The sequence below is a fragment of the Geotrypetes seraphini genome, chromosome 8 (genome assembly GCF_902459505.1).
Source record: "Geotrypetes seraphini chromosome 8, aGeoSer1.1, whole genome shotgun sequence".
Taxonomy (NCBI): domain Eukaryota; kingdom Metazoa; phylum Chordata; class Amphibia; order Gymnophiona; family Dermophiidae; genus Geotrypetes; species Geotrypetes seraphini.
In genome coordinates this window covers 104,374,634-104,400,438 of record NC_047091.1, presented here as the reverse complement: position 1 = coordinate 104,400,438, position 25,805 = coordinate 104,374,634, and the positions used below count along the sequence as shown (strand labels likewise).

At 42.9% G+C, this 25,805-nt stretch overlaps 1 protein-coding gene across 2 annotated transcripts in view; it reads left to right on the top strand.

Annotated features, from left to right (window-relative positions):
* The first annotated feature begins 4,193 nt into the window (after window positions 1-4,193).
* Window positions 4,194-25,805, top strand: part of HSH2D (hematopoietic SH2 domain containing) — a 42,781-nt gene continuing 21,169 nt past the window's right edge. Inside the window, exons 1-2 of one of the 2 annotated variants that reach the window (XM_033957334.1) lie at window positions 4,194-4,460; window positions 23,069-23,206. In XM_033957334.1, coding sequence (XP_033813225.1) covers window positions 23,103-23,206 — 104 coding nt within the window. In that variant the 5' untranslated portion in view covers window positions 4,194-4,460; window positions 23,069-23,102. Of the gene's footprint in view, window positions 4,461-23,065; window positions 23,207-25,805 lie in introns of both variants that reach the window. The other variant, XM_033957333.1, reaches the window with a different exon arrangement.

Below are 25,805 nucleotides of genomic sequence, written 5' to 3'. Positions count from 1 at the left end.
TCTTCACCGAAAGAGTGGTGGATCATTGGAACAGACTCCCACTCCAGGTGATAGAGGCTAGCAACGTGACGGAGTTTAAGAGAAAATGGGATACTCATGTGGGATCGTTAAGGGAGTAAACTCAGGGGGGAGGGATACTTGGAATGGGCAGACTTGGTGGGCTATAGCCCTTTTCTGCCGCTTTTTTCTATGTTTCTATGTTTCTAGTGATGGAGGGAGAGATGTGGCGTGCTGGAGAGGGGTAAGAAAAGGATAAATGGGCATGGGGCTGGTGGGCAGTGGTGAAAAGTGCACATGATCTGGGGGATAAGAGAGGGATAAATGGATGTGGCAGTAGAGGGGTTGGGAGAGATGCACCCTGGATCTCTCTCTTTTCCTACTCCCTTTGCAGCAAGGGAGGAAATGAGATATATGGTGATTCGGTGTAGGTTGGGCTGGGGTGGGTGTCAATAGGAACTCCACTAATATGGAACATGAGGATGTTACTGGCCAGAATTTATGGTAGATATCCTGCAAACAATGGGATGGTTGGAAAAGCTGGAGTGAGCTTGGACAGCAACTTCAGCATTTGGAACCTAGGACAATACCAGACTTTACAGTCTCAGTCCAGAAATATCAAAGAGACACGTTCATTTAATCATGTATTTTTTAATGGGTATAACTTATGGGCAGACTGGATGGACTATGTTACTATGAGAGAAAGACAGATGGACAGAGAAAGGGAGACATGTTGCCAATAGGGATGAAGGAGAGAAGAAAAGTTGGACTCATGGAGGTGAGAAAGAGATGTTGGTTGGGGAAGGGAATGAGGTCTGGAGGAGAAGAAGCATACAGGAGGCAGAAAGAAAGAAATATTGGATGCACAGTCAAAAAGAAGTGCAACCAGAGACTTGTGCAATTACTAGACAACAAAGGTAGTAAAAATGATTTTATTTGCAATTTAGTGATCAAAATTTGTTAGTTTTGAGAATTTATATCTACTGTCTATATTTTGCACTATATTTGTCTATTTTTGTATAGTTGTTAGTGAGGTGACATTGCATATTTTTTAGTCATCTGCCTTGACCTCTTTGGAAAAAATATATACATATAAATGATAATTAATTAATTTTCTTTGCATGCAGTGTGCTTTGTGTTGTTTTTAATTTAGTGGTTGCCATTATGAATTAATAAGATTATATTGTGTGTATATGAAAAATGAATGGAAGAAATTGCATTACAAGTAGTACTATTGTTATGGGGTGGGGTAGAGCTTGGGCAGAGGTACTCGATTGATATTTGTTAAATTTAGGGGGTACTTAGCTTGAAGAAATTGAAAAACACTGGATTAGATCATAAGCTCTATGGAGTGGGGATTGTCTCTTGAATGTTTTACTGTACAGCGCTGCATTATTGAAATGACAAGTAGTAGTAGTAGTTATTTTTTTCTGCATGCCTGCCAGCCTGTAAGAATCAGGGGCATAAAAAAAATGTAAGAATTTTATTTAGACTTGTCCAGGTACTTAAGCATAGCATAGGCAAAATTGGGTGCTGAAACTTGCCCTTCTTTTCTCATGATTAAAAGGAATTTTTATGGACCACACAAGGATTTCAAAGTGTTTACTGACATGTGTGTGGTGCCTACCTGTGCTGAGTTTTCCTTAAAAACAAATTGTTTGCAAACCCATAGATCTACAAGCTCTGCACGTACTTTTAAAAACTGGTTCCTTAAATTTCTACTACTTATTTTTATAGAGTACTTTTTTTTTTTTTTTAGAAGAAACGTGTGTGTACGTTTTTCATTTTTGTGTTGGAGGGGGCAGAGCAGAAAGCAGGCAATCCTATGCTAATCCGTACATCTACATTACTGCATGATAATTGGTTAGAGCAGGATTCGCGTCTGAGCCCTACCGCCTGCTTTCATATTTTTATTTTTTTAATGACTGTGCATCAGTAAATGATTGAAAAGTTTCAAGTCCTACAGTCAGCAAGTTATGCTAGCTTTGTAAAAAAGCCCTATACTGATTTAGCCTGTACTTAGTGGTGCTAAAGGAGGGGCTGCTGAAATATTCTCAGCCCAAACCCAACCAATCACTTGCCTAAATTTTGAGCGTTATTTTGCCACTGTAGCTGAAAAGAGTGTCCTATTTTATTTTATTTTTTTCCTTAAGTGCCTATTTGCAGAAACAAAATTATTTGGTTTTGACATTGTTGGGCCGAAAACTTTACAGCAACCCCCTCGTATAAGTAGCATGCTGAAACATTTTGGGGAGGGAGCAGCACATATTTGTGCTCTTTCCTCAAAGCTGAGGAAGCAGCTTTTCAGGAAACTCAGAAGACAATATCTGCATATAATTATGCCATCAGATGCCTACAATGGTGGTTTTCCCTCTCCCCACCCCCCCCCCCGCCTTCTTACTGGGGTTCAATCCCTGCTAGGTCAGGCCTCTATTATAGCCTGCTTTTGGATGCACTGCTGTATGATCAATATTGGATGTCTTTCTTGGAAATACTTGCCCTGAGTACCACTGCCTCCATTGCTGGGATCAGTTGCTGTCAAAGTGTTTATTTTACCATTCAGTTTCTAACACTGCAAGCACAGAAATGTAATTGCATCGGCCCTGCTATTGCCTTAAGCCCGGTAAATTTAGCCACATTCTCCTTTGTGCTAGTTGCTCAGGATGTACTAATTTAGGGGTCCTTTTACTAAAGTGGATTAGGTTATTAACATGCACATCTGTGCATTTTAACTGCTGCCACCCAAATGCAGTACCAATTAGCACACAATAATTGTATATGAAGGGCATTTTGTGTTAGGGAGTATTTACTAGGTGGCGAATGGGCAAGGGCAGTGCATTGCAGTTTAGGGCAGCTACCATTATACCGTCAGTTTTGCAGTTGGTGCGAGTTTAGTACCTCCTAAGCACATGCGCTAGTTGTGACCAACCCAACAAAACAACTTAATCTTACATATCATATATTAGTTATTGGAGCTAGATTGGGGGGGGGACGTGATTGAAGGAGGTAATGTCTGCCAAAAGTATGGAAGACGGGGTGGGGGAGGTAACGTGCTAAAAATTCAGGAAACGGCAGCAGAAGCCCAGCATGTTCTTAAGGGTAGGGATGGGAGGGCAAATTTAGAGGTCATAGGATCAATGGTCTGTGGAACGACCTTACTATCCCGCTGCGGAACCTGGGCTCCTTCCAATTATTCCGTAAGCAACTGAAAACGTGGCTTTTCACTAAAATGTAATTCTCTCTTCCCCCCCTGTACAAAACCCCTACCCTTATTCTTCTCTTACTATATATAAGTTCATGTAAACCTTTTCCTTCTCTTCCTCTATTTAAGTTCTTGTAAACCGTGCCGAGCTCCACATCTGTGGAGATGATGCGGTATATAAACTTAAGGTTTAGTTTAGTTTAATGGTAGTCCTAATCCTAGGCAACTCTAATAAATTTACTCTGTGCAAAAGAGCTCCTAATCTAAGTATAGACCTAAGGTATTGGATGGGGAGGGGGGCTGGGATAGGCACGTGGGATCTCTGAGAGAGAAAGAGATAATGGTTACTGCGAATGGGCAAACTTGATGGGCTATTTGGCCAACTGGGGTTTAAATCCTGCTTCTTAACCTAATGCTCTTCTAGTCCTTTTGTACTGCCAGTCTAATTTGTGATTTATGACCTCGTAATACCCAGTATAAAGCTCTTCGGGCTGTTCTCACAGCACTCCTGTTTTTTCTACTTAACCGATGCACTCCTGTGCATAGACTTGGGAGCCTCCAGAGTTTATAGGGTAACAAAAAAGGTGGGGGGTGAGGCAAACACAGAGGGATGAAATGTATAGATTCTGCCAACAGAAAGCAACACACAAATGGCTTCCCCCCTCCCTCCCAACAAAAAAGCATGGAGGGGAATAATCTGGAGGGGGTTCTGTTACCATTTTGTATCTATCGTATTGCACAGACTAGATGACCACTAATGCAGCCAGGGAAGATAGGACTTGGAAAGTACATCCTGTTTCCTGGTCAGCCGTACTATGCATGTTTGCTTAACAAAAAAGGCAGTCTTAACAATTAGCCAACTTCGGTTTTATTCATTCCACTCCGCATTTGGGAAAAGATCCAGTTCCTTGTACTACCAGTTGCTGCTCTACCGGTAAATGGAGGAGTCGGGCAAGGTGGGACAGAGAGTGGTAGTCTAGAGTCGAAAAAGAGGAGAATCTGAGAAAGTCTGGAATATGTTTGATAGATCTCCGATGGGAAAGCCAGAGATCAACTGGGTCCATAGTACTGCCACCAGGAAGTAAATTGGGCTTTTCAGCCCTTACCTGTTGTCGTTTGCTATGCATAACTACTCACCCGTGCCAAGCCCCACCCTGCTCTGACGCAGGCCTAAAGAAATGAGTGAGAGAGAGGAAGAGGGAGCCAGGAGAAGCAGATAGTATGGTATCCTTGAAGAGAAGATACACTCCGGTATTCAGAGGTACTTGCTGTTTTACTGATGTCTTATTCTATACCCTTTTTTAAAAGTCTCTATTTATTATTATGCTAGGGGATCTGACTGGGGTTTTTTTGGTGTTTGTTTGGTTTTTTTTTCCTTTAGTGTATTGATCTCTCTCTGACTTGAGCTTTCTATATTTACCTAGGCTCAGAGAATATTTTTGCTTTCCTTTCCCTGGGTACACCTGACTGATTCTTGGAGGTGATAATTTCTTTCAAACTAAAGCTGAAACTGAAATAAGCTTTTTGATGTTAAAAGCTCAGAATGATTCATAAACTCCTAACTATTTTCTTTTGTGTGAACTGTTGTGTGTGTTTAAAAAAATAATAATAATTTTTACATGTGTTTAAAAATAATCGGTGTATATGGTAGAATCGGGAATGATTGATCTTTCCAGTCTGTGTTTTGTCTTAAGATCTGATGTATTAAATGTTTGTTTTCTGTTCACTTCTAAAATGCTGAGTGCATCTGGCATAGGCTCCACTTCTGGCATTCCCTTTTGTAAAAACATAGTTTAAAAGCAAACACATTTTTGCTGAAAGTCACAAGTTTTGGCTGAAGATTTTTTTGTATGTTTATCTTTAAAAAAAAAAGGGAAGTTCCCCCCCCCCCCCCCTTCTTAGTAGATGGGGGACCCTGGTGAGTGTACTGGGCTTTTAAATGGGGGATTTAAAAGCCCAGTACACTCACCAGGGTCCCCCATCTACTAAGAAGATCCTCCATTTTTGAGGCAGTTCTGTCACTGGTTACTACCATTTAAGTGCCCCAATGCCACACGGTGAAGCCTATTCTGTAATGCCATCTGGGTGCCCAGATTCAGTTATACAGTGCTAGAGTGATCTGGCATGAGAACACCTTAACATTTACATCAGCTACAGACTGCCTGGTATGCTGCAACTAAACATATAAGTGGGAGCCCTGCTTGTGTGAGCACCACTTGCCCACCATCCTCTGGATTCTATATACAGTATATGGTGCTCAAATTTGCATACAGTTTAATTGAGTAACAAGCCAAGTAGTTGGCTAACAATCAATTACTGGTGTTAATTGGCAACAAAATTGAAATTATGAAGTTGACAGAGAGGAAACTAGAATTTTCAGGGATGCACGTAAATAGATTATATTTAGTTGAAATGCCAACCTCCTTAGGAGGTGTGTAAAAGTAGTGTATAGCGTGCTGCCCGATTCCAATTCGAAGCGATTCAAATCGATTCATTGTTTAGAAAAAACGGACTCACTGATTGAAGTCGGCCTCGAGACCCGTTCAGGCTTTCCCTCTGCCGCCGCCCGCAGGAGTCATTCCCATCTAATGTAACTTCCTGTCTTGCGAAACCGGAAATTACATCGGAAGAAAGGATTTGGGTGCGCAGCGCAGACCTCGTGCAGTTCAGCGCCGGTGGCAGCAAAGGTAATATTTGTATTTTTTGGCTGGCTCTCTCCTTCGTTTCACGGAAGCATTTCTCCTCTCCTCCCTGCGATTCCACAGTATAAGTATGAGAATTGAGCTGGGGAAGCTGAGAATCGGGCAGGGGGGCTGGGGAAGCTTTGGGGATGATTTGCTTTGAGGATTGGGAAGCTGAGAATTGGGCTGGGGGCTGGAGAAGCTTTGGGGATGATTTGCTTTGTGGATTGGGAAGCCGAGATTCGGGTAGGGGGCTGGAGAAGCTTTGAGGATGATTTGCTTTAGGGAAGCTGAGAATCGGGCAGGGAAGCTGGGGAAGCTTTGGGGATTATTTGCTTTGGGGAAGCTGAGAATCGGGCAGGGGGGCTGAGGAGCTTGCGGATGGTTAAATAAAATGTTTAAACTTAAAAAGCTGTATCATTGATAGTGAATCGAATCAAAATCAATTCAACAGGGTGAATCGAATCGAAATATTTAGCTGCAATAGTAAACTTAGTCTTACAAGTATATATAAGCAGAATGATTGATTTGGTATAAATATGTGTATATAAGTAGGATGATGGACTATGGCATAATCATGCTGGTATTAATAACTCTGTATTGCATTACCACCACAGAGCTCCATGTATTTCAGTATAGAGCCCATGTATTATAGCACCTCACAGAAGCTCTATGCAACTCTGTATGATAACGAAGCTCATGTATTGTAGTGCCTTTGCAGAGGCTCATGAAGACTGCTCTGAATTGACTCCCCAGTAGCAGTATAGAAGCTCTCAGTAAACTTAAACACACCTTGCTAAGTGCTATTCTATAAAGAAGCACAGGTAAGTCTTTTAATGTGCAACTGATAAGGGTGTGTGGCCAGATTGTGAATGCTAAACCCATTATAAATGACCTTTCCCAGGACATGGTCAAGAAATTTGTTCAATAGTAGGGGGTGCTTAAGCACTCAAAGCACCCACAGAGCTAGCTGCCATGGGCATGGCCATGGAAGGATATTCACTAAATATGCACATAGTGGGGCTGATTCTATAAATGGTGCTTAGCAGTGCCCGTCTCCTAGGTGCCAGTTGGTGCAGTTGTCAGTCAACTGCTAGGCACTGTTTACAGAATCATGCCTACTGGCACCTAACTCAACTTAAGCACCGGTAGGCATCAGAATGTTAGGCACGGTATGTTAGGCCAGGGTACCAAGTGGCATAGTAAGGAGGGGGAGTGGCACCTCTCTGCCCCCACGCCACACTCGCACCCTCCCTTCCCCGCCCCACTGTACCTATTTAAAATCTTCATCAGTGCGAGCAACTACTTCTAGCCTGCTGCTCACGCTGGCATGGCTCCCTCTGAAATCACTTCCGGGTCGTGGGGCCAGAAAGTGATGTCGGAGGGAAAGCCCGCACAAGCAGCAGGCTGGAAAAACTGCACGCACTCACGCTAGCAAAGACTTTTAAGATGTACAGGGTGGGAAGGGAGGGCATGAGTGAGCGAGGAGAGGAGGGCAGGGGCGGAGAGGAGGGCACATGGGGCACCACCTCCCCTCCCCTCACTATGTCACTGCCGGTGTCCAAGTCATATCACACCTATTCTCTAACCATGCCTACGTTTCAGGTAGGCATTCTTAGGCACCAGTAGGTATGTTGACAGGTATCAGTAGGGGCCATGTTGAATTCCGTGCACAACTTCAATTAATGATAAATTAATTGTTTTAAAGTTAAGACTTTTAATGGAGCTTTCAATTAGAATGCCAAATAAAGTCAATTATACAGTTTGGAGTGACGCATGGTATTTGGCTAGGCACCACCAATCCCTAGGAAGGGATTAAAAACTGCTTTATTTGAACATTATTTTGTGAAGAAAGGTAAGTTGCTAGCTGCTTGAGTTCAGGTTTTTTGTTGGTTTGCTCCCGTTAAGGCAATTTGTTTGTTTTGTTCATGATTATCTGTGTCTTATGTTATGGGGACAGGGTTTGATTTTGAGACTGTGTGTATTTTTGTGTTTTTAATGTTTTATTATGTATGTAATGATTTTGTTACCCGCTTAGAATTGTGGATTTACAGGCTATTAAATATTTAAATAAACAAATAAATAACCTAGGCATCGTTTATAGAATCTGGCCCATACCAAGTTTGCACATTATGATTTTATACCAGGTTTCAGTTGGAGTAAATCCTCGCACCCAAAAGTTGGGCACAGATTCCCGTGCTATGCACTATTCTATAAATGGTGATCAATTTGCAGCACTGTTTATAGAATAGCGCTTGGCTTACATTTTTTTTTTTTTCCAGAACCCAAATTTGTTGCCATTCATAGAATCCACATCTTTGCTACTTACAAGCTCTTAGGTGTACTGCTAGCACTTGTGCACTAGGTACACTTATCCTCCCCTTTTTACAAACCTGCGCTAGTGTTTATAGTGCTGATTGTGGCGGTAATGGCTCCAATTCTCATAGAAAATTCCTATGAGTGTCAGAGCTGTTACTGCTGTGGACGGCACTAAAAACTGCACTACGGTTTTGTAAAAGAGGGGGTTAGCCGTAAAAGTGTTAGTGTTCTGTAAACTTACATGCACCGATTATAGAATGGGGGAGGAGGGATTGTGTCTATGGGGCCCTTAGGATAATGTGTAAGAGAAATATTGAAACACTAGTCTTTAAACCCATTACATTAACGGGTGCTAGAATACTGTTCACCCTCTATGTTGCCCCTTCCATTCACTGCCCTCTCTTCTCTTTCCATCTCTCTCTTTCTCTCCCATATGGCCTCTCTCCATCTCCTCCTTCCTTTTGCCTTTGTCTGGCATACCTTCCTCCTTCCCTCCAAGCCATTCTCTCCCCCTCTGCTCCCTTTAACTACTTCATTGGGCAGCAGCAGCATTCACAATTCATTGCTGTTGCTGGCTTCAGGTCTTTCTCTCTGGCCGGTCCTGTCTTCATGAAAACAGGAAGTAGGCAGGACCGGCCAGAGAGGAAGGCCTGAAGCCAGCAACAGCAGCGAATTGTAAACGCTGCTGCTGCCTGAAGCACCCAAGGCAGACGCTTCTCTCCCCTCCCAGCCCAACCCCCGCTGACTCTGCGACCCTCCCAGCAAGATGACTTTAATATCAAACCTCCCTCCATTGTTGGCAGCCGCAGCACGCTAAACAGGCTGCTTCTGCTTTCTGCTGCCATTGAGTCTCTCTGTTGCGTCATTGATGACGTCATCAGTGACGCGGCAAAGGGACTCAACTGCAGGAGAAAGCCCGAAGCAGCCTGTTTAACGTGCAGCGACTGCCAACGCTAGAGGGATGTTTGTACCGGTGCAGAAGCGATATGTCTCTCCCCCTCCAGTACCTGTGCAGCACTTTGCTGTGGCGCATCCTCCCATGGGGGGGGGAGGGTTTGCACAGTGGGAGTGGGTGAGAGCGCCGATCTCCAGTTGGGTTTTTTTTGTTATGTTTTTAAGTTGAAAGCCGGCGCTGCATCTCCTCTCTCGATCCTGGTGCAGTTTGAGAGAGGAGCCGGTACCATTCATGGTGAGGAAGGCTGCTGCAGCTGTGTAATTTTTTTTTTATTATTTGAAAGCCGCCGCGAGCAAGTGGTGATGTAAACCCGCGCATGCGCAATCGTGTTTTCGCGATGGATCAGGGAACACGATTTTTTTAGTGCGCATGCGTGGCCTATCATTTTATTATATTAGATAATTATGAGCTTTGAAAAAAAAGGCTGTCTCTTTTTTTTCTTTTTTTCCATGAATAACTTGCCAGGTTTCTAAGTTTTTGCCTGTTTTGGGGGGTTTTTTTTAAACCTGGTGTAAAAATATTTACACCTTTTTCAGTAGTCTATAACAGTAATTAAGGGCCTCTTCTATCAAACTGCGCTAGCAGCTTGTAGCGCGGTGAACCGCACTGAATGGACCGCGATGCTCCCGACATTCATAGAGTTCCTATGAGCGTCGGGAGCAGCGCGGGCCATTCAGCATGGCTCTCTGCGCTAAAAATTGCTAGCACAGTTTGATAGAAGAGGCCCCCAGTTCAGTATTTAAACAGCTATTGCTAGTTACCATGGCTTGGCGCTGACAAAATTGACCCATTGGCATGGGGCTCCCTCTCTAGAGCAATAAAGATTTTAGCACAGATACGATGGGTGCACAAAGAATGAATAGGTGAAATAGACAATGAAAAAAATACCTGAAAGTGGAGGGAAAGTTAGTTTAAAATAAGCAGAAACTGGATTGGGTTTGTCCGTGCATACAACTAGTATATACTGGCAGCCATACAGGAGGAAGATCGGGCAGGGAAGGGCGGTCAGTTCCTGTTCTGCAAGAACAAGAAGCTACAAGGTGTGCCAAGAAGTGAAAGCAATTCTTTCAAATGCACCCAAAGCATCATAACAACCCAGTAAGTGATGACAGATAAAGACCAAAAAGGCAGCCAGGGTTGTACCTGTAGTTTTGTATGGATTATATCCTTTTTGTCTTTAGGTTGTAATTGATGCCCAGTGCAGTCTATCCTTCCCTGACCCATACCCCGTGTCTCTCTTATTTTTTTTTTTTTACTTACAGTAAACCCAAAAGGGCCTGGGATAGACACATGGGATCTCTTGGAGAGAGAAAGAGTTAATGGTTATTGTGGATGGGCAGACTAGATGGGCCATTTGTTTCTATGAGTGGAAATGCTCTATACGGTGTACTTTTATTCCATCTTTTTATGCCCTAAAGGGAACATTTGTGTTCATCTCGCACATTTTTTTTGAATTTGATCATTTTTTAAAAAATGTATGCACATTTTAATCATACATCAAGGAAATTACAACTTCCTTGAACAGATCTACTTGAACAGATCAAATTATTTTGATTTTTCCTTTATATAATAATTTGATCAAGAAGAAATAAATCTAAATTATTTAGGTCCCCCTTTATGAAGCTGCGTTAGGCTTTTTTTATCGCTGGCCATAGTAGTATTAGCTCTGACACTCATAGGAATTCTATGAGCATAGAAGCTTTTACCACAGTGGTCGATGATAAAAAAGCCTAATATGGCTTCATAAAAGGTGTGTGTGTGTGGGGGGGGGGGGTAGTCCATAATATAGGGACCATGATCAAAAATAAAAAAACTAAGAAATACTATTCAGATGTACATCAACCTTCTAAAATCCTATAGCTGAAACGTGCTAAATTATGATAGGCTTCCCAGATTGAACTGTAGCGGCTACGTCTTCTCTTGTCACTGTAATTTCAGCAAGTTATTTGGCTTCAAACAACAAATATTTTTTTCACACAACATTTAGCAGGATAAAGACGATAAAAGTTGCACCCATGGCAAGAACCCATGGTTTAAAAGCCAAGAAATCCTTTCTACGCCTCTGAGATGCTTGAGAAATATCTGTAAATATGCAACTATTAGAGCCAAAAAAACCTGCTCATTAATATGTTTAAAGTACATACTTAAAAACAAGTCTTATCATTTTTCAAGGCAAAGGTCAAAAGTAAACTTGTTCTATTGGTCTTCCCCCTTTATCAGGGGTTGAACTTTCTGGGCCTTTACCTAGATTGAGATATTGTACCCTTACTATAGGGGGCATATGGCTAGATTCACTAAGCAAACCAATCATGTACCAATTGGTTTGTGACCCCTTTGCAACCCGATTCACTAACCTCTCCTCTGATCCGTGCGTGCAAATGAGGGGAAACGGCATGCAAATTAGGCAGGGACGCGATTCACTAAACAAATCTGGGACACCGACTGGGCTGGATGATCAACAGAAGAAGCGACTGCTGGTGACCAGTCGCACACGTCTCTGCCGACTCTCCTGCTCCATTGCTGCCCTGCACTCTGCCCCGATCTTCCAGCCCTGCTCTCTGCCCCAACTCTGTCCCGATCATGCCCTTGCTCTCTGCCCCGAGCTCTGGATTTCTGCCGCATTCCCCGCAGTGCAGCCGCACTTTAAACCCACGGGCTCACACTGCAGAGAAGGTGGCAGAGAGTAGGAGAGTCGGGTGGGTTAAGGCCTAGCGTGTTCTGGCTGATTGCCCCCCTCCCCCCGCCTGCCTCCCTCCCTGCCTGCAAGTGTCTTCCTTGCGGAGAGAGCATGTGCAGACCATCGACAGGCAAAGAGATGGCATGCGCATGTGTCTGGATCGCTCAATAGCGATCCGTGCGATCGGTGGGGGAGGGAGCATTCCTCCGATCGCCCCCATTTAATATCACCCTGTTAGTGAATTGGTCGGCCTGCCACAAATCAACTGCTTTTACACCTCAGCAGCAGCGGAACTATCCGCAACTACCAAGAGCACACAGACCCGATCCAGCCAAGAGTGTGAGCTCCACCTCCCCCTGCAGTCCACTAGGAAGATCAACTGTTTTTTACACCTAAGCAGCAACAGGACCAGCCACCACTACCGAGAGCCCTTTGCCCTGATCCAGCCAAACAAGTAAGCTCTTCCCCCAGCATTCCGTTGGAAAAATCAATATGCTTGCTTTTAAATATTATCAGAAGTAGGAGATCAACTGCTTTTACACCTAAGCAGCACCAAGACCAGCCACAACCACCGAGAGCACACAGACCCGATCCTACCAAGAGTGTGAACTCTTCCCCCCATGCAATCCGCTAAGAAGATCGACTGTCGGCTCCGGGCGGCTTTCCCGCAGAGGAGAGAATCCTGCATTTACCGTGGGCCTCATCTGGGGCAGCCTCCTTGGAGCGGCTGGGGCACGGGCAGTGTGTCTGGGAGGGAATGCATGGATGGGAGAACATCGCAGGGGAGGAGACATAGGCATCCTGGGACTGTCTGCCAAGTCTCTTCCCTGAAGAAGCCCTTTCTGGAAACGTCAATCGCTCCTCCTAAACTTACTTGCTCCACTTCATCACTGACGCTGAAACCGTGGATTGAAGACAAAGTTTTATTTTATTTTTCTTTCCAGCTTATGATTTATCTTTAATCTTATCTATTGTTTTGCCTTTTGTCTTTGTTTTGTTCTATTTCTATCATTTAAATTTCTCCAGAATTCTACTGTTCAATGGCTCCCCCTTCTGCTTCTATTCCTTTCTCTCCTCTCTTCTACCTTCCAAAGTATTTAGATCAATGCTGTCTTGTTAAAATGTTTATTTTATTTTTATTTTTCCTCTAACTCTACTTTTCACTCCTCTATTACCCTCCAGGTACTTTAGTTAGATTGTGAGCCTTCGGGACAGTAAGGGAATTTTTCAAGTACCTTTCTTATTTCTAATCTTAATGTATATTTTCTGTAAACCGCTTAGAACCTAACGGATGTAGCGGTATATAAGAAATAAATTACATTACATTACATTACAAATCGGACCTGGATCAGGCAAGTGAGTGAATCTAGCCCATAGACTCAGATGGAATCAATAATCTCTCTCAAAAATAACTTCTTATCCATCTCGATCACTGAGAATGTAGATGATCTTAGAAAGATTAATAGTCTGAGGTTATTTTTCATCATTTGATTATCGTGTTCCATTTGCCTTGCAGCAAAATTCCTTTTCTTAAAGACTCCAGATTTTTAATCTCTTTAATTTGTTCTTCCTGTTTCCCCAGTGAAACCTCTTGAATTTGTAACATTTCTCAGTGCTCTTCTACTTTTAGAAGCCACAGATTTAAAGTCAGTCTTCCAACTAGAAGAGGCCTTCGTATGTTTGTCAGATGGCTGTAGACTTTTACCAGGTTTTTCTTCCCTGAATACTAAATAGAAGTACACTTCTCTCTCCGTATTTGCGGTGGATGCAGGCGGAACATAGCCATGAATACTGAAAAACCGCAAATAACTTTTCCTATGTTATTTACAGTTTTACTGTAAAAAAAAAAGCCCTAAAAAATATTTAAAAACCGCAAATAACCTGACCTACAGCGCTGTAACTTATAGCAGACTTAGCTTGCTGATGAAATCCAATAGCTGGAACACAAAGCACATCAAGGTTTTGAAGTATTATCTGCTCCCTTCTGCTATCCAACACTCTTGCCTCTAGACCGTTCCATGCGTGGTACCCTGAACACCCGAAGTATCAATCTAAATTGAACACAGTTTCGCTGGCAGCTAGAGACAATCGGACAGTACAGGGGTTATGATCCAACAGTCTACTTCTCAGAACTTCAGTTGGAAGAAAGATAGCTAAGGGGAGCAGCGATTTCCTCTGCGCAATGCCGGGAGCAGTGATGTAAATTTGGGGGCAGAGCCAGGGAACAAAAAATCGTGAATAATCAAAACTGTGGTTAACGAAACCGCGAATATGGAGGGGGAAGTGTAATTGTTGAGTTATTCTGCTTTTCTCTCATCTCTGTATATGTATTGATCATTGGTATCTTTCAGTGTCATTATTCCAGCTATGGCCTTTCTCCTTTCACTAAATATACATTTAAAAAAAAAAATCTTTTGTCATCTCACTTCACATGTTTTACTATTTTCTCTATTCTATTCTATTCTATTGTGTTTTCTATTCTATATTTCACTTTCCTTTTGATTATTGAATTTCTCCACCCCCCCTCCTTCCCTTTAATTTCATAAGTTTGTTTTGATTACTATCTTTATTCATATTAACTTTTTAATTATGTACACCGCTTAGATATTTGATAAGTGGTATATCAAATTTCAAATAAACATGGAAGCTTTTGCTATCTTGATCTTTCTTTGTCTCGCTCAGATTTATGTGTGTGTGGATTGCTTCCTTTTATTATGCATTCCTTTTTGCAGTGATCTGTATTTTGTGAATGATATCTCGATTTTATCTTTATTTTTGTAACAGCCCCTTCTTTGGAGAACCAAATCAGTTTCCCTTTCCTCTTAATTTCCTTATATAAAGGTCTCTTGCCCTGTTCAGTTCCTGTGTTGTCTCCTGTAAGGATCCTGTTTCCCTGAATGGATATATAAACATAAGGGTTGCCATACCAGGACTGACTGCAGGTCAATCGAACCCAGTATCCTGTTTCCAGCAGTGGTCAACCCAGGTCACAAGAACCTGGCAAGATCCTAAGGAGTAAAACAGATTTTATGCTGCTTATCCTAGTAATAATCAGTGGATTTCCCCAAGCCATCTCAATAATGGCTAATGGACATTTGTTTAGGAAATTATCCAAACCTTTTTTATATTCAAATCTATTTTTATTGTGAAGTAAAGACAAAAGATAAAGCCAACACAGTCCATCTGAATTAGGATCCAACAATACATAACTTTCTGAGAGTATACATCCTGTCCCAACTCATCCCAACCAACCAATACCCTAGAATTCCCCTCCCCTCAACAAATATATAGAAGGCGACCAAAAGGTCTCAAGCACTCCACAGGCCTGTACTCTTGTGGTCCCTGGGCAACCGCAGAAGTCTTCCCACAACTGAAAAAAAAAAGGAATGTTGTGCAGTATCCGATCCCAAGCAAGAACTCAGTGCTCACCAGACTCCCTAAGAGATAGTATTCAAAATGAGGCTACGACCTCGAGGTGATAAGGAAGCCAAATAAGCTCCCCAAACAAGCAAAAAGCATCTATGTCTGCGAGTGTGATCCACTGCCTCTCTGGCCTTCCAAAAGGCCATACTATGCACCAATGATCTCCATCCCCAAAAGGAAGGAGGTTCTGAAACAGTTCAAGATTGTAATATACATTTGTGAGCAAGGAGAAGCACCTTATGACACCATTGGAGACCCCCCTTAGGGAAGCCTCTGAAAGCTCCAAGCATGTCAAGAACCAATTGCTCCAAAAGGGCACAGTGGAAGAGGCATTGTATATAATGCACTATAGACATCCAAAAGGATCGACTAGTCCAACAGACCCAGAAAGAATGAGGAAAAGTATTAGGTTACCTGCCACATTTCAGACAGAGAGGAGAGGCAACACCCCCAATTTTGTGTAACTGTACTTGGGTATAATAGGCCCTATATATCACTCTATCACTCCTGGAACATCACTCCTGTTATCAACCTAGGGACCCCTCTCATGGTGCCCAAGATGTTCCAATGACTGAGGTCTTTTATCTGAACCTTACAGCAGATAAAGACCTGAACGGGCCATCCAGTCTGCCCAACAGTGGCTCTCATTATTAATTCATGATTAAATAGTTTTTCTTTGCCATTTCTGGGACATAGAGTGTAGCAGTCTGTCCGGCACTGTCCTTAGGTTCCAACTACCGGATTTGCTGTCGAAGCCCACTCCAACCTATTCAAACCATCTTGTCATTTGCGGAACACAGACCATACAAGTCTGCCCAGCACTGTCCTCGTGTTCCAAATTCTTGGAATTTCCATCAAAACTCTCTCCAGCCCATCCTAAACCGGAGTGCCATATATGGGACATTGACCATGCAAATATGACCAGTATTGGCCTTAGTTTTTCAAAACTGATTATAAAGCACAACTCTTCAATTCGATGGATGAAGAAAATCAACCAACAGTTCTTAAATACACCTCACCAAACATGAACATAAACATTTGATTCAACAGTGGCTAACCTCAGGTAAATCAATTGTAACCATGAGGACTCAATTAGCCAATTTCTTCATCTGTCCAAATAATCTCAATCTTTTTAATCTTTTATATGTAAAATTCATTCATTTTCATAGTTTCCATGCTTAGGCCCTCTTCTATCAAACTGCAATACAGATTTTAGCGTGGGGAGACGCGCTGAATGGCCCGCGCTGCTCCCAATGCTCATAGGAACTCGAGCATCAAGAGCAGCACAGGCCATTCAGCGCGGCTCCCCGCGCTGAAAACTGCTATTGCAGTTTGATAGAAGAGGGCCTTAGTGTTTACACTCATATTAATTACTCAATCTTATTGCTATAGTAGTTTCTAATGGGAACTTCTGAAATGATATCGCATTTTTCCACAAGCTGTATCGAGGTAAAAATGTATGCCACACCTATTCATATAGAATATTGTTCAATAAACAATAAATTATATGATTCTCTAGTACCTTTTCAGGTGATCGAGAATATCTGTAAAGTGTTCCTGTGAAAAAGAATATTGACTGGACTAATATTTTAGCCCGTTACCTTTAACGGGTGCTAGAATATATGTCTGTCTCTCTCTCCCTCCCGCTGTTTGTCTCTCTCCCTGGCCCCCTTTGTCTGTCTGTCTTTCTGTGTCTCTCCCTGCCCCTGTGTCTTTCTTCTTTTCTTTCTATCTATCTGTCTCTCTCCCTGCCTCCTATGCAGCAGCATTTCTTTCCCACCACTTTCCTGTGCAGCAGCCACAGCAGCATTTCCTCCCCCTCCATTTCCCTGTGCAGCAGCAGCGTTTTCCCTACCCCCCTTTCCCTTCCCGCGGTCTGGCCGGCTCCCTTAGTCCCTTCCCCACCCCTTCCCTTCCTGCAATCCCGACAAAACTTCCGATTCCACCTGGCTTCTCCATCAGCTAGAGGGAGCAGTTTCCTCAGCAGTTGAGTTACTTGCCGGCTCAGGCGCTTCTCTTTCCTCTTCTAGCCCTGTCCTCAGCCCATCCTTTCCCAGCACAGCCCGGAAACAGAGAGGCAGGGACACGGTCGCTAGAGACACTGTGACTCGCTGCCACTTTCCTTCGCATCATCTTCCGCCATGGCTTGCAGCTGCCGACAGCCACCACGGCCGACATCCGTCTCGGGGGATTCTGGCGCATGCGCACTCCTACCTGCGGTGCCCTACAGCATACGGAAAACAGGAGCACACAGGTGGGAGTGCAAATGCGTGCTTAGGGCTTTATTATATTAGATTTTTATACTGGTCTTCTGCGGGCTTTTTTGACTGGTTCTTACAGATTTTGCAGATCACATCACTTGTCTGTCTGGGTTGTTTTTGTTGTTTTTTTTTGTCTTTTAGGTTTTTGCTCTCCTAACTATTTCAATAGTTCTGCAATTAGCAGACTGAATTTTGCCAACAGTCAGATAACTCTTGGGAGTACTAACTCCACCTGTGGAAAGGTAGCACAGGCAGTCACCGGATTAAGAACATCCAACTTACGTATGAACCAGGTTCCTGCTTCTCCCTTCCAGGGGCCAGTGCACCCATCTTCTTCCCTTCCTGTCCCAATGCAACTCTCTTTCTCCCTTCCATGCCCCATTGCACCCCTCATCATCCTTCCCGTGAGTTTTTATCTCTTTTGGCCAGCTCCCTCCTTCCAGCCACATTTCTCTTCACAGCCCGGAAACAGAGAGGCAGGGACACGGTCGCTGGAGACACTGTGGCTCGCTGCCACTTTCCTTCACGTCATCTTCCGCCGCGGCCTGCAGCCGCCTGCAGCTACCGACAGTCACCGCGGCCAACATCCGCCTCAGGGGATTCTGGCGCATGTGCACTCCTACCTGCGGTGCCCTACAGCGCACGGAAAATGGGAGCACGCAGGTGGGAGTGCGCATGTACGCTTAGGGCTTTATTTTATTAGATGAAATAAAAATATTGATATAAAAATTATCCCCCCCCCCCTTTATGAAGCCGTGTTAGGGTTTTTTATCGTTGGAGCTTTTACTGCCGCAGCCGTTGATAAAAACTCCTAACTTGGCTTCATAAAGGGGGGGGGTGAGGGTAAATTATGGAAGAGATGAGGGCTGATGAGAGCTGGTAAGAGATAAAAGAAGAACAGGACAATGGTAGAGGCGAATTTAGGAGGGAGCACAGCCATAGCATATATAAGGGTTCCTTTTATCAAGCAGCTGTAGAGCCTTTTACTGCAGGCCGACAAGGTATATGTTCCAACTCTCATTCAATTCTAATGAGCGTCGGAGCATTGACCTTGGCGGCCCACGGTAAAAGGTTATGAAAAAATGAATGCAGATAGTTTGGGGCACAGTAATTTATTTAAATTGATTTGGGGCCCGTTGACATCTTATATTACTTCACTATAGTAGGTCTTTGATTATGAGTTAGTTTATTTTCGTACACATCCAGGGAAGGGGGGGCTATTTCTGTTCTAATTTTGACCTTTAAGTATTTACACTTGGGGTGGGTGGGAGGATGGGAAGATGATATTAATTTGAGCAGGGTGAGGTTATTGGGAAAATCTATGTTTCTGTGTTCTATTGAATAATCATTGGGTGGGTGGGAGAAAATGGTTGGTTATGTATATTTGTAAGTTGAATGTGCTTTTATAGACTTATTATATGTTATATATTTGTATGTTGCACTATTGAAGTTTGGAAAAATAATAAAGAATTAAAAAAAAAAAAAAAAAAAAGGTTCTACCGCTGCTTGATAAAAGGATCCCTAAGTGTCTTGATGAGAAGGAAGAAAGTGCCAGAGGTTTGACACCTGCTTGTAGGAGAGAGACAAGAATGGGTGCAGGAGATACAGCATATGAGCACATGAGGTATAATCCTGGACTTTAGCAAATCTAATAGCACAGCGAGCTAGAGAACTATGCTCACACGTATATTTTGTGACGTGAGCCAGAAAGCTATATTTTAAAACAGACTTTTCCTCTTTTGTGCCCATGAGAAACATATTTATTGAGAGAAGAATGGCCACGCTTCCATTAATAAATTAATTTTAGCTGTTCTCTTAGCACTGTGCAATAGTGTTACAGTGCATGAATACACTACATTTTAAATCTCTTTTCCTCTAAATTTCATTTATTTGTATTCCACCTGCAACTAAATGCATCATATCATGTAAATATATTGTATAATTTAAAATATCCATATACAACAAATGTCAATAATCCACTCACATGAAAAGGTCTATATTCAATAAACTATTAACCATTCTTATTGGGCCTATTATTTAGTCAACTTTTTGAGCAATACAGTTTGTACAGGAAAAGGCCTCAGAGTTAAGGAGTACTAACTACGCTTATAATCTCATCGACATTCACTGCCAACGTAGATGTAATCAGTATACATACTCCATCCTTCAATTACTGGCCAAAAACCTGCTTAGTACATTTTAACTATTCATATTTAAGTTAATCTTTTAATCCTTTTTTTGCCTTTTTATGAACTATAACTTTTGATTAATTCACTCCCCAGTGAACATCTGAATACAGACCACTTCAAAGTTTGAAAAAAGCTAACGAGAATTTATTGACATCTGTTGTATATGGTTATCTATACCACTCAGTTATAGACTCCATAATTTAAAATATAGCATAAAATGACTAAATAAACAGAACAGAAAGGAAACAAAAGCAATATTCTTGCTGGAACTAACAAGTTTAGGGCTTCTTTTATTAAGATGGGCCAACAGATTTAGCGTGCACTAAATGCTAAAAAGCCCATTTTATTCCTAAGTGCTTCTTAGCATTTAGCATGCACTGATCATTAACATGCAAAAAAGACACAACTTGGGTTACTTAGATAATTGGCTCCCAACCCTATCCTAGAGGATCACTAGCCTTTCAGGTTTTCAGGATAGCCCTAATGAATATGCATGAGACAAATTTGCATATAATGGAGGTGACAGGCATGCAAATCTTCTCCATACATATTCATTAGAGCTATCCAGAAAACCTGACTGGCTGGTGGTCTTCCAGAATAGAGTTGGGAACCACTGACTTATCATATGTCACCGTCTCTGGGAAAAGGTGGCTAAAGTTTATTTTATTTATTTATTTATTTATTTATTTATTTTATTTCTTATATACCGCTATACCGTGAGGTTCAAAGCGGTTTACAATGAAGATAGATTAAAAATACATTAAAATAAAATAAATAAAAATGGTACTTTGGATTTCCCTAGCTGTCCCGAAGGCTCACAATCTAGCTAGTCTCAAGAAACAACAAAAAAATAAGGTTTTACTGAATTCTGTTAGAGCAAACAATTTATAATACAACAGTTCCAACTCCATCTTTATATGTGGAAATAAATTATAAAAACACAGAAATTCCAAACCTGCCGTTTTCAGACCGCTTATGAACCCATAACATTAAAAATCAGGTATTTTCAACATATTAAATGACTTTAGTCACCTTTTCATAGAAACAGTCACATATTATATTCTCAAATGCTTTAGAAAATAGAGCACCCTTCAATCATTTTCTAAATGTGGGAGTGTGTGGTGCAGTGGTTAGAGCTACAGCCATGGCACCTTGAGATTGTGGGTTTGAATCCCGCACTGCTTCTTGTGACCCTGGGCAAGTCACTTAATTCCCATTACCCCAGATACATTAGATAGAGTGGAAGCCCGCCGGGACAGTTATAATGCTTGACTACCTGAATAATTTGTAATCCACATAGAATTGTAGGCTATGTGGACTATAAATTATTAAATAATAAATGAAATAAATACAGCTCTAGCCTCCTAATTGTACTGATGTGTACAGGCAACTGATTTCCATAAAAGTAGATCCGCAATTGAAAACAACCTCTACGAGTTTCATAGAAAGTGAATTTTTCTCACAGCTGAAATAGATAAGTCACACATCTTATTTGAAATCGCAAAAGAGGACAGATCAGACTCACATCATGTTAAGGATTTTTTTTTTTAATAGTAATCTTAGGGATGCTTACTTTTTGTTAAAAAGTGATGGAATGAGTTACTGAATTCAAGGTCCTATACACAGAGAGATCATGATCTTCATTATTTATAAGATGAGTTAAATCAGCTACTAACATCATGAAACTTGCTGGTGAAAAATCCAGCCTTAGTTTTTATTGGGTCACCAGTATTCTCTCCTGGTATACCACAGCCTTTGATTTCTCCCTTGTGCTGGCTCTCTGTCTCATAACACCTGCCTGCCTTTAATCCCTTCCTGTTTGTACCTTAAAGTAACAGGTCTCTTTTCTATAGAAACATTTCAGTACTGCAGTACAGTGCAATGTGGTACTCTACCACAGTGGTTCTCAACCCTGTCCTGGGGACCCCCCCAGCCAGTCGGGTTTTCAAGATATCTCTAATGAATATGCATGAGAGAGATTTGCATACCTGTCACTTATATTATATGCAAATCTCTCTCATGCATATTCATTAGGGATATCTTGAAAACCTGACTGGCTGGAGGGTCCAAAGGACAAGGTTGAGAACCACTGCTCTACCATACACTACACACATGATGGTTAATGGTATACATTTAGAGCAGGGGTGTCAAAGTCCCTCCTTGAGGGCGCAATCCAGTCAGGTTTTCAGGATTTCCCCAATGAATATGCATGAGATCTATTAGCATACAGTGAAAGAAGTGCATGCAAATAGATCTCATGCATATTTATTGGGGAAATCCTGAAAACCTGACTGGATTGCGGCCCTCGAGGAGGGACTTTGACACCCCTGATTTAGAGGGTGAAATTTTAGCATCTTTTGCATGCAAATACTATTAAACAGCACAAAACAACCGATGGGACATTTTGTAAAAGAAGCCAGCTACTGGGTGTCACCTCATCGCGGTTGAACTAAACAGGTGCTTTCAGTCCTGGTTTTGCCCCATTTACATGAAGTATTTATAAGTCTGATTTTTATGTTGCTTGATTTCAAAATCAGGACTGGATCAGCCTGCTCAGTGGACCTGGGAGGGGAGCAACCATATGCAAACCTATGACTTTGTGCAAAGGAAAGCTGTGTAATTGTATGCTATTTTAAGCAGCACGCACAGATCAGGTGGCTGGCCTGAGGAAGAACGTGAGATTTTAAGCCACCCCTTTCCTTATTTGTTGTCCTCATGCCATGCAGGAAGTGACACCATGGTTCTTGTTACTCAGGTTAAACAAAAGTGACAGACTTCCTTACCAGACATTTCCTAATGTACCCATCTCATCATGAGTGTTTCCAAATGTCACAACACTGTCCTAAATGCATAACTTGTTGCCTGCTCATACAAACACATTCTGGTTGATAAATGTGTACAAGACTTATATGGGAACTGTATATAATTATCAAAAATCACAAAATGTTACTCACCAGACACATTTTCTAAGTGGAGTTTTTTATGCCAATGAGAAACAAGTTAGCAGCTTGAAATCTTCTTTGATTGCTGCGTTGATGAACTATTTACTGAGGCTTTTTCTCCACGTGTTAGAATTAATGCGGATCTCTGGGAACCCACCCACCTCTAGTGATTTTTTTATATTTATCTGTTAACATTCCTCACAAGAAAATATATAGTAGTATCTTATTGCCTGTTCTTATCTGTAATATGATCCGTGCTAATCCTGGCCATGTGCACACATGAAAGTGTCACCTGCAACATGTGCACACACCTTCCTGTGGCTAAAGAACCAGTATCTAGCCTTTGGCCATGAAACTTTATACCAGGTTTTCCGAGATGATCATCTCTTCTGAGTTCTAACCACAAGCTTGTTCTATAGCAGGGGAAGAGACGTGTGACACCTCAGAGGGTAAACAATGCCATTACCTGAGGCGAACGTGAAGTGGTTTGTGAGAACGCAGGCCAGATGGTTTGAAGATCACGGCATTCCAGAGTGGTTTCATGGAGTCATCACAAGGAAGTAAGAACTATTTCTTAAATACATCAATACTTCTCTGGGACTTTCCAGGTGGACCCACTGCTACTCTTTAACATTGCTTCTGTTCTACACATTTACATGCACTATTGTATTTTATATTATGATTTTTTTTGTTTATTTTTGTTAATTTTATTGTTGTATTATACACTGCTTTAAAACTTTTATATTAAGCAGTATGCAAAGTAATAAATTCAATCCAATCCGCTTAATTGGCTATGGGTTACCACATCAAGGGCTCCTTTTGCACTCTCTCTGACATCACTTCCTCCCAGAAGTGCCATTGGAGAAAGCGCCAAAGTTAAAAAGGTATGAAGGGATGCACAGCAGGGGGAGGAGTAGGAAGGCGGGTGGAGAGGAGGGGGGGTGCTAGCGCCCCAAGGAAGACCGCGTCCAGGGCGGACCACCCTCCTTGCTATGCCACTGATCGATCCTGATAATTTGTAAGCTAACAGCTATAACAATTGAGACAAATTGTAAAAAGCACATAAGTTAAGTAAGCCCATATATACTATTACCCAATTCACAAAGTAGCCCTTCTACTAAAACTTAACACATGTTAACAGACATCAGCAGGTGATAATTACCACATGGCTCACAGGTATAAAACAGGACCTGTGCTAATGTCTGATGGCACATGCTAAACTTTAGTAAAAGGGCCCCTTAACATTTATGAATGTATAATGTTTCTTGAGATGGTCCTATGATCGAAAACTAATAGCTGTATTTTGTAATATCTGATGCTTAAACTAGTAAAACTTAAATCGATTCATGTGGTTAATTTTGCCTTATCAAGCAACAACATATTGGCATTATCCCAGGACAAGCAGGCAGGTATTCTCACTAATGGGTGACGTGATCCAACGGAGCCCCGATGCGGACGCCTCAAGCATTTTTGCTTGAAGAAACTCGAAGTTTCGAGTCGCCCGCACCGCGCATGCGCGAGTGCCTTCCCGCCGAGACCAAGGCGCGTCTCCTCAGTTCTTATGTTTCCGCAGAGCCGAGAAGTCCATCTTCGACTCTCTGTGTGAAGTTAGTTCACTTGCGCCTTCTTAAAGTCTGCGGTTTTGGGTTAATTCTCTCGAAATCGTTGCTTTTCGTCGTGTTTTCTTATTTTTTTATTTTTTTTTTAATTCTTCCATCCGTTCAACCGGGCAGGCCACGTGGCCGCAGCCCCGCGGCTTCGATCTTGCGGCGCAGCTTTTCCGGCCTATGTCCCGGCCTATCACCGGTTTTAAAAAGTGTGCCAAGTGCCAGCGCGCGATTTCGCTAACGGACGCTCATCGACGCTGTGTTCGATGTCTTGGGCCTGAACATCTTCCAAAATCGTGCCGGCCTTACTCCACACTCACTGCACGTGCTTTCAAGCGTCGTTGCGTCTTGTGGGAATCGCTGTTCATGGAGTCCTCGACGGAGCAATTTTCATCGAGGGGACCATCACCTTCGACATCATCCGCAGCTCTCCAGCCTCCCACCTCTGCGGCTCTGAGTCTCATCAAGCCCGCCTCGTTTGTGCCGGCTCAGACTGCGGCGCCCGCTGCGATGCCTTCCTCTGTCTCCTCAGGTCAGGTAGCACAGCAGCCCATTCCACCAGTAGTGCAGAAAGTGCCCAAGGCTTCTAAGCCCAAGCACTCACACATTGGCCTTAAGGAGCGTGAGGCCCGTGCAGGTGGTCCCATTCCTGATGCAGATCCATCTTTGCCGGCCTCGTTCCAGACCTTGCTGGAGAAGCAATTCATTGAGCTCTTCACCATTATGGGGCCTAAGCTTCTCTCGCAAATCCAGCCTGGGCACACGGAAGCCTCCCGCGAAGTCGAGCCGCCTCCAGTGCCTCAACGGTACACACACTCTCTACAGGGAGCAGAGTCTCTGCGAGTGTCTGGTCTAGCATCGATGCATGCATCGCAAGGAGCAGAGTCTTTGCCCATGCCTCCGTTGGAACCGATTCACTCGATGCAAGGAGTAGAGTCTTTGCGAGTGCCTCCATTGTAACCCACTCATTCTATGCAAGGAGCAGAGTCTTTGCGAGTGCCTCCATTGGAGCCGATCCACCCGATGCAGGGGTTCGAGTCTCTACGAGTACCCCGGGGTGATTCCAGCCAACCACCTCTGCTTCGATCAACTGCTTCCAGTCCCATCCACTACCTGGAGGCCTCAGCGAAAATCCAATCGCCTCGTCCCTCGAGACCGATATCCAAACACAGTTCACATCGGTCGAGGCATTCATCGAGACACTCATCCAGGCATGCCTCGCCTCATCGGAAGCAGCCTTTTCTTGAGTATTCTCCACTGGCTACTTCACCTCCTCCAATGCCGGAACTCGAGGACACCCTGGGGTCCTTATCACCACCACGATCCCCGTCCTCCTTGGATCCAGAGGCCTTGATGTCCTCGAGCCCTTCTCGAGGCCCTGCTTCGGCTGACCAGCTGTCTTTCTCCTCATTCCTTCGACAGATGGCAGACGACCTGGACACAGGGTCCAAATTCTCCAAAGAATATCTGGAGACTATGCTCCTCCCTCAACCACCTGCTGAATCCCTCAAGCTTCCTCTACATAAGTTGCTGGATCAGATCTTTGTGCGAT